Here is a 12,658-nt window from a genome sequence, read left to right as displayed (position 1 = left end):
TTCTAACCCCAAAATGTTTGGGCTGGTGTTCTGAGTGACTCAGCTTTTATTTATTTTAATTTCATGGCTTCATATCCAATGGTTTTCTTTTCCAGTCTCATGGCAAATTACAAATCCACGGGTATCTTTCAATACCTGAATCCCCAGTTCCTCATATATGTCTAGATAATGCTGGCTTGTCTGATGAATGTGAAAGATTCCACAACACCATTTAGAAAAAGTGCAGGGGAGTTGTCCCTGTTTTGAAGCATGAACTGCCAGAGGTAAAGGTGGACGCTGGTACAATTACAACATTTAAAAAGAATCTGGATGGGTATCTGAATAGGAAGGGTTCAGATGGATATTGGCCAAATGCTGACAAATGGGCCTAGATTAATTTAGGATACCTGGTTGGCATAGGACAAATTGGACTGAAGGGTCTGTTTCTGTGATGAACATCTCTATGACTCTAATAAGAGGCAACCTTAGAGTTCAAAGCAGTGTTGCAAACTCTTAAGTTGTTGAAAGATTGTTCTTTTGTGTTTGTGATAGTCAAAAAAGGTTTTAATCAGATTAAAGCAGAGTTTTGTCAAATTAGAAGAGCAGTTGTTGATTTAAAGTTGGCAGTAATAGGAGACTGGCCCCAGCACGTTATGCATGAGGAAAGCATTGTTGGATAATCACTGGATAGAACTGGAATTGACCCTTTGAAAGCTACATTTCCTTCACAGCTGTCAAAACACCAGCATTTTAATTCCCCAGAATATAACCAGTGCAAAATAATTCTGTTTCCAAAGCAGATTGTTCTTGTCTGGATTCTTTCTGAAGCTTTTGTGCTCATCAAAGTAAGGGATGTTTGAACTCAGGAAAACAAGACTATGCATGGACATTTAAGTCCAACTCCCAATGTCAATATTAAGCATTTCCTTCTCTTGAAGGTACTAATTCTTGCTGGGGGACTTTTCCTTGGCTGCTGTTCTATTACCATGCCTTGCATGGATGGCATTTCCTTATGAAGAAGAACAAACAAGTGATCATAATAGAATCACAGGAATGGTTACAGCATGGAATAAAGCCATTTTGTTCTAAGTGTCTATGTTGGCACTCTGTAAGAGTAACCTCCAAGTTCCACTATCCTACCATTTCCTTAGTTGTTTTCAATTTTTTTTTCCCCGCTTTTTCAATATGCCTCCCAAGAAAAGCAATCCATATTCTAACCATTCTGCAGAGAAGCACTTTTTCTCATGACATCTTTGGTTCTTTTTCCAACAGTTTAAATTGGTTCTGCATGGCCAGTAAACCCCATGGTGCCCATTACAGGCTAGTCTTATCCTATCCTTGCTTGATGTTCACATTCAACAAAATGACAAGTAAAGAAATTAGCCTTAGTTGACTTTGTCATGCCTTGTTTGAGATCTACTACTAAAGCCTACTTCATATAATCGATCAATTCCAAGTGTTGAATGGCAAGATGAGGCTCTCGCTAGTGAGTGACAAGAGTTCTATTTGCATACATTAGCATACGCTAACATCATTACTTTTATGCAATATTGCCTTATCAATATGTAGTCTCCCACCCTCCCACCCACTGGATTTAACTAGACAGCGAGAATTCTCAACATGAAAATCAGGGGTAAGCTGATAAATCCAGCTCAATGCTTACCCTTCTAGCCCTCCGTCTTGACACCGGGCATCAGCATCTCAGTGAATATTCCAAGGACAATGATTCCATGCACCCCTCTCCACCAGGACCCCCAAGTCAGCAAAGTGGATGTCAATTTCCCTTTGTCTGACACGTCTGGGATAGTTAGGCAAAAGTGAGGACTGCAGATGCTGGCATAGTTGACAGGAACTGTGCAGGTCAGCTGTGGACTCCAGCATATGACCAGGTACAAGTCTGGTCTTTAAAGATGGTGGCAATGCCAGAAATCCTGGGAGGTCCTAGCAGTGGCCAGTACATCTGCCCATAGTGAGTAGGGGAATTTAACCAGCGGGGTTCCTGTAGGAAGTGATAAGTGAGTTTGGGAAGATAGCATGAGAAAATCTGCAAGGGCTCATGGAGAGAAACCCTCCAGGAAACTTGCCAAAATTGACACTTTGTTGATATATCTATTGAATGGGTCTGTTTGACTCAATTAATCACAAAGACGTCAGGGGAGAAGCAAGATTTCAGGCATCATCATTGATCTGACAAACAGCAGGGTACAGAACTGATAGCTTGTGTAACATAATTTATGCTTGCTCATCTATTCTGCTGAAAGAGGCAGAGCTTTTTCTTGCAGTTAAGAAAATTCTGTATCATTTATGATAGATCGGGAGGTTTTTAAGGTGTTAGGAAACCCTTTGAATGCAGGAGCTTTCCCCAGGGAAAGTATTGATTGATCTTCTCAGATGTCCTGCTCAGGCTATTGGGGAGCACTGGAATGGAGTCACAAGTCATTGGTAAGGGTAGTGGTTTTCATTTCATTGCATTAGGTATACTGTTGTGACAATCCATCAGCTTTCTTAATTATTTTTTCTGGAGTCATGCAACTATGAAATGTGAGGGCACAGAGAGAGACCATTCAGCCCATCGTGTCTGGACCAGCTGAATAAACACTAACAATAAACTGACTGCCCATTCTAATCAACTATTAATTAATTTAGTTCTGGTTCCACTTTCCGGAACATGACAGTGCTTCAGCTACAGACCCAGGTTGAGTTTCAATGAGTTGAACGTTTTCACCTCAACCACCAAACGGGGCAGTGAATTCCAGGCATCTGCCATTTTCTGGGTGGAAAGGTATTTCCCTATATAAATGTAAAACAAATGATCAGACTTATAGATGGTACATGGGACTTAGAATAAATCTCCTGAAACTTGCTGAATCGTGACGACTGCTCCTCTTTTTCCAGTGCTGTGAGCCTGAAGCAAGCACAAAAGTGAAGTAATATACCTTGCACCAACCAAAGAACCGGCAGCGATTTTGTTTCATACTTTCAGAGACAGAGAAACTGCACAAAGGTATGTTCTTTCCATTTGTCTACCCCTCAAACCCCATTGACACAGTGGCACACAAATGCGTTTGTGAACACACCCCATTCCAAGTACAGAGGAACCTCGATTATCTGGCATTCGATTATCCGAATTTCAGACTATCCGGCAAGATCACAAGGTCCCAATGCTTGGCTAAACTGTGATATTAGGCATTCAATTATTCCAAATTTCAATTATCTGAACAAAATACTCCCCGCCCGTGTCGTTCAGACAATCCAGGTTCCTCTGTAGTTGCTTAGTTCAGAAAATACCAGCAGATCCCCGATGATCCACAGCTTATTAAGAAGATTATTCCATGTGAAGTACATGGAGTTTATTTGGCTTTTAACAACCTACCCTTTTCAAAACTTAAATCTAATTGCTGTGAATTCCTTACCTCCAGGGTGATTAGAGGTAAGAAATATTTAAAGCCAGTTAGGTAGTATTTTTTGTTGCTGGGCAATTTAAAAAAAAGTTTGATACAACGCATAAGATCAGAAGGTGGAGTAAGCCCATCTGAAAACTAGATTGAGATACTATTATCATATTTTAAAATTCCAATGCCTGCATGTATTTTCTCATTACAAAGCCTTGTCCTATTGCCAGTCTTCCTATTTGACGTTCCTATATGTACATCGATAACTGAAACTGTTTCAACTTGTTACACCGTAATTGCACCCTGTGGACAGTGGGTCAAATTTTACATCTCCTGCATCACCTAGAAAGAAACACCAGTGCTTCAACTAGCCCCATACTTAAACATTACTGTAAGCTTTGTAAATTTACTACAAGAATGCAAAATTATACAAAATAAGGAAGAAGTGTATTCTTTAAAACTGAACTCTGGTGTTCCAATGCACTTGAAGGTCATAGCTAATACAACAATAAAATAATCAAAGTAGGTTCTTGTGGTACAATGGTAGTGTCCCTACTTCTGAGCCAGGAGGCCTGGGTTCAAGTCCCACCTACGTATATCTCAATATCTTTTACAAGTTTGATTAGAAACCATTTATGTAACATTATCTAATACCAATCTCTCCAGGCAACAGTAATCGGGGCAGGGACAGAAATCCTGGCCCCACACCTGATCTGAGCACATTCCTTCCAGACCTGTGGGTCCACAACTATTGGGCCCTGATGTATCCCACTACCCCATGCCCTGAATGTAATAGGTCCAGTAAGTACTTTCTGTACCTTCGTCAAAGCCTTCACATCCTTCCTAAAATGCGGTTCCCAGAATAGAAATCAAGACCCTATTGAGGTCAAATGGTATTTTATAAATTTTAACAATTACTTACTTAATTTGATTCAGAATGCCCAATGCTTTATATTTTGTTAACGTGTCTTTCCATCTCCAAAAGTAAAAAAAGACTGTACCAGATTTGTCTCTTGCATCTGCTTTAAGTTTGTACCATTTATTGGCATTATCTCTATCCAATCTTCCCACACTTCAATGCATTGAACTTTGTTTTTCATAATCAACATAGCAGTGGTAATGCCCAGTTCAGACAGCCTGACATCTCACCTTCTAGCTTTCCCTCAGGGAGGAGGGATCAGCTAATACTTTACTGTTTCTGATTTTGGCAGATGGCAAAAAAGGAAGATGATTTAGATGTGCTGCTCCCAAGTTGGTCAGGAGCAGCTGCGCATGGGTTCAGTATAAGTGGTGGTGATGAAGGGATCTTCATCAAGGACGTGGTGCAGAATTCTCCAGCAGGAAAGAGCGGAGTGATGAAGGAAGGTATGGTTCGGCTCTGCATTGCTCGTGTTCCTTGCTCATACTATACCCTGGTTGTTGTGAGGATCTAAAATTTGAATTTAGGCAACAAAATATGTCGATTTTTATTACAAGAAAATGGTTTCTCGATTTAAAAGAATAAAATAGCCTGTGAACCATACTGCTGAACATACTGCTGATTTGCAGAATTAACTTGCAGTTCAAAGATAAGAGGACAATAGCGTTTTCATAAGATGAATCCTGACACATTAATTGACCATTTGAACTAACCTTGAACTAATACATGGCATGACAATTTACGTAAATTAGATATCCTTCTTAAAGAAAATACCATTGGATTAGCCTGTCTTCAATCATATCACCATATTACAGTTGATTGGACTTTTTTTGTAATTAAGAACCCTTTCCCAGGAAATATCTTTGGATTAACTTCTGTAAATCATGTCACCTTATTATATGTGATTGGTCTTTCTTGTAATTAAGGCTAAACTATTTCTTAAAAAAACACATAAATCATGTGTAATTTTCAAATGTAATTGCGCAACTTCACCCCAGAACACAGAAGCTTCAATCTCTGTGTTGCTGGATAGAATTGCGTCAAGCTACCTTAATTTAATAAACTAATGAACCTTGCTTTTTGAATAGACTGCATTTGTCGATTCCTTTGACCGAACTCAAACCAAGAGGCCCCTCTTGAGGGGACGCAGATCTTCAGTTGAACACTCAAACAAATGGTTTGATTCCTAAACATAGAGACCCTCTTAACCCCACATTTTATTCCAAACCAAACCTAATTAACTTCATTCTTGGAGATTTTGCTGTGATTGTTTAAACACCTTTTTAAAATTGTCTACATGATCAGAAACCTATCGGAAATATTCTGGGTTTAGTACAGTCCTACAGACTTTAAAGTGAATTGATGGAATCTCCCTTGACCAAGTTTGCCATAAATTATACGGTGCACTATTTTGTAAGGATAGAACTATTAGTCTATAAAATCCCTACGGTGTGGAAACAGGCTATTTGGCCCAACAAGTCCACACAAACCCTTCAAAGAGTAACCTACCCAGACCCATTTTCCCTACCCAATTACTCTACATTTACCCCTAACTAATGCACATCCCTGAACATTATGGGCAATTTAGCATGGCCAATTCACCTAATCTGCACACCTTTGGATTGTGGGAGGAAACCAGAGCACCCGGAGGAAACCCACGCAGACAAAAAGAGAACATGCAAACTCCACACTGACAGTCTCCTGAGACTGAAATTGAACCCAGTTGCAGTGAGGCAGCAGTGATAACCATTGAGCCACCGTGATCAAAAATTAAACAAAACTTTAATGTACAGCATCTCCTGCCTTTCAATTACCCCTTTGCACAGGTAAGTAAGATAATCGAGAGAAACCTTGTATTAATTATAAAGCTGTACAGTAAGTTGTACGTGCAGAGAGTTCTCACATTGGGTGGGGGTGGGTGGGTGGGTGAGGGTCAAGGGGGAACATTTTGATGTGGTAATGGCACATTCTAGGTGTCATTTTAATCATGTAAGAGTATGGTACCTGTCACAGGATTACCAATTTATGTACACTAAATTAATGCTGGTACTGTCTTTACCACCTGGTGTGTACAACTGGACTGGGTGGTTGGGAAGGAGAGGTTACAATGCCATGTAATATTTTCAAAAGCATCCTGTCCTTCCCAACCCCAACAGAGAAAACAGTTGAACTATGTATTATGAAATATGTTATTTTACTACAATAGCTGGGTCCATTCAAAACTGCAAAGTTTAATTGTTGTGAATTAAAAGCCAGTTGAGGTCACTCAATTAGGGAACTTTGGAACCTATTAGTCAGTTTTGGGCCATAATTGATATTATGTATCAATTTTCCTCTGCTCTTGACAAAAGCTACAACATTATGAGATAACGAATACTTGGTTTCTTTAGGGTCGCTGGACCTGAAATGTTAATTCTGCTTTCTCGCTACAGATGCAGCGAGACCTGCTAATTCTACTTTCCACAATTTATTTGCGCTTCTGCTTTTCAGCATCTGCAGTTCTTTGGGTTTTCTGCACACTCTGACTCCTGATTAGGTGCAGATTTCAATGGCTGTCTGTAATACTTCATCTAGTTGAACAAGACTTAAGTCCATGAGTGTTGGCAAGTTGTTCAGCATCACAACCAAGCCACAATTCTATCCTCAACTAATGTCCAGAAATACCTCCATATTTCAGCTGGAATCATTTAATAGAGTTCACAGTGGCACGAGTGTGTTTCAAATACTGCAACTCACCAACAGTACCAAACACCACCTTGCAGTCCCATGAATTCTACTACGTAGAAAGGGCAACAGATACATGGGAATACTGCCAGCTGCAAGTTCCCCTTCAAGCCATACATCATGCTGACTTGGGACTATATTGCAATTCCTTTACAGTCACAAAGTCAAATTCTAGAACTCCTTTCCTAACATCACTGTGGATGCCCTGACAACTCAGAGACTGCAGTGCTTCAAGAAGACAACATGCACCGCTTTTCTCAGGGGCAGTAAGGGGTGGGCACCAAATGCTAGCTGAGTCAGCAATGCCCACATCCCATGAACAAATAATAAAAAGGTATAGGTTGGGGCAGTGATAATAATGATAGCTAGTTCTGCCAGCTCAACTGAGATTATTAATGCTGCACAGACTAGGAACTGTTTCTGTATATCATAGATTCACACTAGACAGTACTCAGTTTTGCAGTTTTAGTCCCAATCAGCCATATTACTCCTGACTATTCTGAGTCAGTGCTGAGCTTGGCTTTTATCTTGGAGTCTCTTAATGCTTTCAAATGTTCAGAGATTTGAAAGGCAATGGATAAATGTATAAACATGACCTTTTTTCTTAGGTGACCAAATTGTGAGTGCAACTATCTACTTTGATGACATGGGATACGAAGAAGCACAGAAAATATTACAAACTGTGGACCGACACACTGTGGGGTTGAAGCTGCATCGAAAAGGAGAAAAGCTTTCTCCTGGGGGAAGTTATTCATGGAGTCCAGATCGACCTGAAGCTACAAGTCCAGATGCTATACTGGTATGTACAATGCGTTATAGAATAAAGTCACATTATAGTTAATTAATGCTTTCATTTACAACTTGGAGATAGAGAATGATGCTATTTTTATGCTGCATACAAGTTTCAAGAAAGAGTGAGTCTAGAATATTTGAAAGTCCTTAGTTCTGTGGGACACACTGCATGGCACATTCTGTTGCACAACTGTACCTCCAAATATGCCAACAGTTTCAAAGTAGCATTTTTTTAGCTTTATTTTTGGGTGTAAGTGGTGGAAATGTGGGATTGAAATATGAAATAAGTAATGACCAGACTTCCCAATTACTCATGAATAATGCAGACCAGGAAGGTGAAGATTCCATCCTGAACTGTGCTGAGCAGGTTATTCTGAAGGTAGGGGACACTATAGTTGGCCTCAGTGTCTGAGTAATGAAAGGAACACTATTCAGGGTTCCTGCTCCTGATTGAAATGAGTGATGAATGCATATGGACAGGATGGGGGCTTTCCGTGTTGGTTCCCACAGTTGAATAATCTGTTCACACATAGTCAGCTAAATATAATTGCGAGTGGAGTGGAGGATCCATTTTGAGGGAGGCAGGAACGTAAAGTTGGGCCATGGTTGGATGAGCCATGATCATAATGAATGATGAAGCAGAACTGAGGTGCCAAATAGCATACTCATAGAGTCCCTGCAGTGTGGAAACAGGCCATTTGGTCCTTCAAGTCCACACTAACTGTCCCAAAAGCAGACCCACACCACTACCATATCCTTGCAACCCTGCATTTCCCATGGCTAATTCTCCCAGCCTGCACATCCCTGGACACCATCAGCAATTAACCTGCACATTTTTGAATTGTGGGAGGAAATCAGAGCACCCGAAGGAAACCCAGGCAAACATAGGAGAATGTACAAACTCCACACAGACAGTCACTCAAGGGTAGAATCGAACCTGTCTGGCCCTGTGAGGCAGAAGTGCTAACTACTGACCCACCGTACCATGCCAGCTCCTAATTTGTACCTTATTCATGTAAATGTCTGTTTAGTAACTGGTTACTTAATTAAGGTAGCTGATGGTCACTCAGACAAGAATACAACTGGAGAGGACAACATTGTAGAGAAACCAAAAGAAACAGAGGATGCTGTTCATGGTATCAAAACCCTGAACATTTCTAAAATTTGTTTTCTCCAAGAATTGGAAATGAAAGGAGGTCATGTTTTTGCAGCCTCATACGCTGCCCTCTTGAGGCACTGATGAAAAGCACTCTTCAGTCAGGTTTCAATGTTGAATATGTCAGATGCACGTCTACATTTACGTCACCTGAGGTGGCAGAAATTTATGTTTATAAATAACAAAATAATACTCAACTCTCTTTGTTGAAACAAAATTACGGACTACTTGCATCTTTCACGTAGCACACTAAAATCCATGCATAACTCATCAAATTCATTTATTATAAGTTCCAATATTCACTTTAATAGAAACTGCTAATATAAATGTTTTGCATTGTAATTAGACCCTCCCAATTGTGAAGTCACTTCAGTGTCAGAGGCAACTAATAAGCTCTTTAATATATTTTTCTTTTAATCCTTGACCACATATTTCTCTAAATCTTCTCCATCACTTCTGAAGGAGCTAACTCTACCCGCAGCTTGTGGTTGTCCAAACATCACTCATTTATCATGGGCTGTGTGTCCTGACACCCAAAAGGTTCACATTGCGCTTACGGAAAGTTCTGCACATGCACAATTTTTGAAGTTTTGCCAGTTAAAAAAAAACATAGTAGCACCCAAATAAGCACAGTAACTAACGTATTTCCTGATAGCCCCAAAAGGTTCACATTGCATCTGCAGTTATTACTGGTGGGAAGGGACTGACTGGAAGAGGTGCATCATGTATAATCAAAAATATTTCAGTTGTGGACAGAGGAATATATTACAGCTAAGCTTGATCCTATCCTCACTGAATGTCCACACACAACCTCTTTCCAACAGAGCCACTGGTATTAAGAGTGGGTTTTCTAGTTGATATTTTATTTCCTCCCCAGGTCTCATGCTGCCACACTAGCTGAGACTGACAAGGTCTGCACAAGCCTGAAACTAGGACGAAACTGTCCTGGATAGAAATCTGACAAATCCACTTTAATAAAAAAAATGAAGTTCGATATGACACAAGATTTTATATTCCCTCTAGAGTGGAGATGATGAAGACTATCAGAGGATTTTCAGAACAAAAATCAAGCCTCGCCTGAAGTCAGAAGATGGCTCAGAGGCACCAGATCAAGCCGACCGAACTTCCAATGTACATATCACCAGAAAGGTTATTACACGTACTATTCATACTTCTGGTCCTACAGTCATGACAGACACAGACATCCAGAATCCAGAATTTAAAATAAAAGTTCCAAGATATGAGCAAGTCACCACTGAGAGATCAGGACCAAAACTGGAAACATCAGAGATGGACGTAGATGTTAATCTCCCAGACACTGAAGTTCTGAAATTTCAAACGGGAGACTGTCAACGGACCACTCATACAATGCACATTGTGAAAACAAAAGTTGTAGAGGTAACTGGACCAGATATGGAATACGGCCAAGCTACTTTCCATATGCCACAAGCCAACATAGCAGGACGATATGGAAGAACAGTGCAAATATCTGATCTTGACTGCAAAGCTGGAATGACAAATGTGAAAGATCCAGTTATTGATATTAATACAATTGGAGCAAAAACAGTAATTGCTTCTCCAAAGACTGATGCTGATCTTAATGTATCTGGAAGCTGTGACAATTTAAAAGGTCCAAGAACTGATGGTCAAAAGTTAAGGATGCAGCTTGATGGTTCAAGTTTGAACACACAAGACGGGAAACTAAATATCAAAACGAAGACACCAAACTTCAGTGTTTCAGGGTCAGATATAAATACAAATACGCAGACAAAAACAAAAGCACCGGATCTGAATATCAGTATGAACGTTCCAGAGGCAGACATTAAAATATCTGGACCAAGGATAGAAAGCGATGTTGAAATACCCGCAGTGGATATGAATGTTGGAGGGGGTGATAGTGAAATCAAAAGTTCGAATTTTAACTTGCCAGGAATCAGACACAAAATTTGTGAGCCTGATTTTAACCTGGAAGGCAAATGTGCAAAAGCAACAGTGAATGTTGATGTGCCTGACATTAAACTGGAGAGTGGCATCAAAAGCCCTACACTTAACAAGACGGGATTCACTATCTATGGGCCAAAGGTACCAAAGCCAGATATTTACTTGGAGCAAAAAAGTCCAAATGTTGAATTACCTGACATCAAACTACAGGGTGACGTCAAGGGTCTAGATCTGAATACGAGTGATTCAAAAGTTGGTATTAAGCAACCTGACATCAAGGAAAGGGGGCTTAAGTTTTCAGTGCCTTCTATGAATCTGCCCACTGTAAAACCTGCAGACATTGACTTAAATCTTAAAGGCTCAATAGGAAAGGGTGACCATGGTACTGATCTCCCCTCAGCAAATATAAAGGGAGAGATCAAAGAACTCAAACTAGATATAAAACCAGATATACCAGACACTGACATTAGATGGCACAGTACAAATGCTAATTCAAAGGGACCAAAGATAGAAGATGACATTTGTGTACCTGATGTGGATTTAAATGTCAGAGGAGGGTCAGCTAAAATCAAAGGTCCCGATTTAAAGATGCCAGATTTAAGCATCTCAGGACCAAAGATCGAAAAGCCTGATATCAATCTGAAATTCATAGGCCCAAAAAGCACAGCAGATGTTGATGCCACTTCTGTTAAGCTAGAGGGTGATCTAAAAGGCCCAGATGTGAATATTGAAGGGCCTAAAGTTGATATTGAGGGACCTCATACCAAAAGTAGTGACCTTACATTTTCGATACCTGCTGTAGGTTTACACAAAGTAAGCAGTCGGGGCATTGACTTGAGTCTTAAAGGACCAGGGGTGAAAGCTGACCATGATATTGACCTTCCCTCTGCAAATGTTCAGGGTCACATTAAAGGACCCAAGGTGGATATAGATGTTCCTGAGGCTGACATTAAGGGTCCCAGTGGATCGCTCCATATGCCCAAATTCAAAATGCCCAGGTTTGGACGCGATGGCGGTAAGGTAGAGGGCCCCGATGTGAATATTGATGCAAATCTTCCAGCTGCAAATTTCAGTCTAACTGGACCAAACATAGAAGGTAAGATTGATACACCTGACGTGGATCTTGAGGTTGGTGGAGGCTCTGGTAAAATCAAAAGCCCAAAAATTACAATGCCAGATTTCAATATATCAGGACGCAAGTTTGGTCTAAAAGGTCCAGAGGTGAAAGCTGACCATGATATTGACCTTCCCTCTGCAACGGTTAAGGGTGACATCAAAGGACCCAAGGCAGATATAGATGTTCCTAGGGTTGATATTAAGGGTTCCAGTGAATCGTTTCACATCCCTAAATTTAAAAAGCCCACTTTTGGAATGAGTGGAGGGAAACTAGAGGGCCCCAATGTCACTATTGATGCAAATCTTCCAGCTGCAGATGTCAGTCTAACTGGTCCAAAGATAGAAGGTGATATTGATGTACCTGACGTAGATCTAGATGTTGGTGGAGGCTCTGGTAAAATCAAAGGCCCAAAACTTAAAATGCCAGATTTCAATATATCAGGACCCAAGTTTGAAAAGCCAGATTGGAATTTGAAATTCAAGGGCCCAAAGGCCACAGCAGATGTCGATGTCCCAGATGTTAATCTCGAGGGTGACCTCAAAGGTCCTAAAGTTGATATTCAGGGACCTGATGCCAAAGGAAGTGGTTTCAAAGTGTCAATGCCTTCCATATCATTGCCCAAGGTCAAGGTTCCTGAT

General features: G+C 40.4%; 1 protein-coding gene across 1 annotated transcript in view; it reads left to right on the top strand.

The window, feature by feature from the left end:
* LOC122543980 (neuroblast differentiation-associated protein AHNAK-like) overlaps window positions 1-12,658 on the top strand; it is a 44,773-nt gene that overhangs the window by 26,065 nt on the left and 6,050 nt on the right. The window contains exons 2-5 of the mRNA XM_043682989.1: window positions 2,875-2,983; window positions 4,583-4,736; window positions 7,623-7,813; window positions 9,986-12,643. Of these exons, the coding sequence (XP_043538924.1) occupies window positions 4,583-4,736; window positions 7,623-7,813; window positions 9,986-12,643 (3,003 nt within the window). The 5' untranslated portion in view covers window positions 2,875-2,983. The remainder of the gene's footprint in view (window positions 1-2,874; window positions 2,984-4,582; window positions 4,737-7,622; window positions 7,814-9,985; window positions 12,644-12,658) is intronic.

This window comes from Chiloscyllium plagiosum, chromosome 45 (assembly GCF_004010195.1).
Source record: "Chiloscyllium plagiosum isolate BGI_BamShark_2017 chromosome 45, ASM401019v2, whole genome shotgun sequence".
Classification (NCBI taxonomy): domain Eukaryota; kingdom Metazoa; phylum Chordata; class Chondrichthyes; order Orectolobiformes; family Hemiscylliidae; genus Chiloscyllium; species Chiloscyllium plagiosum.
This window is presented reverse-complemented; position numbering and strand designations above follow the sequence as displayed.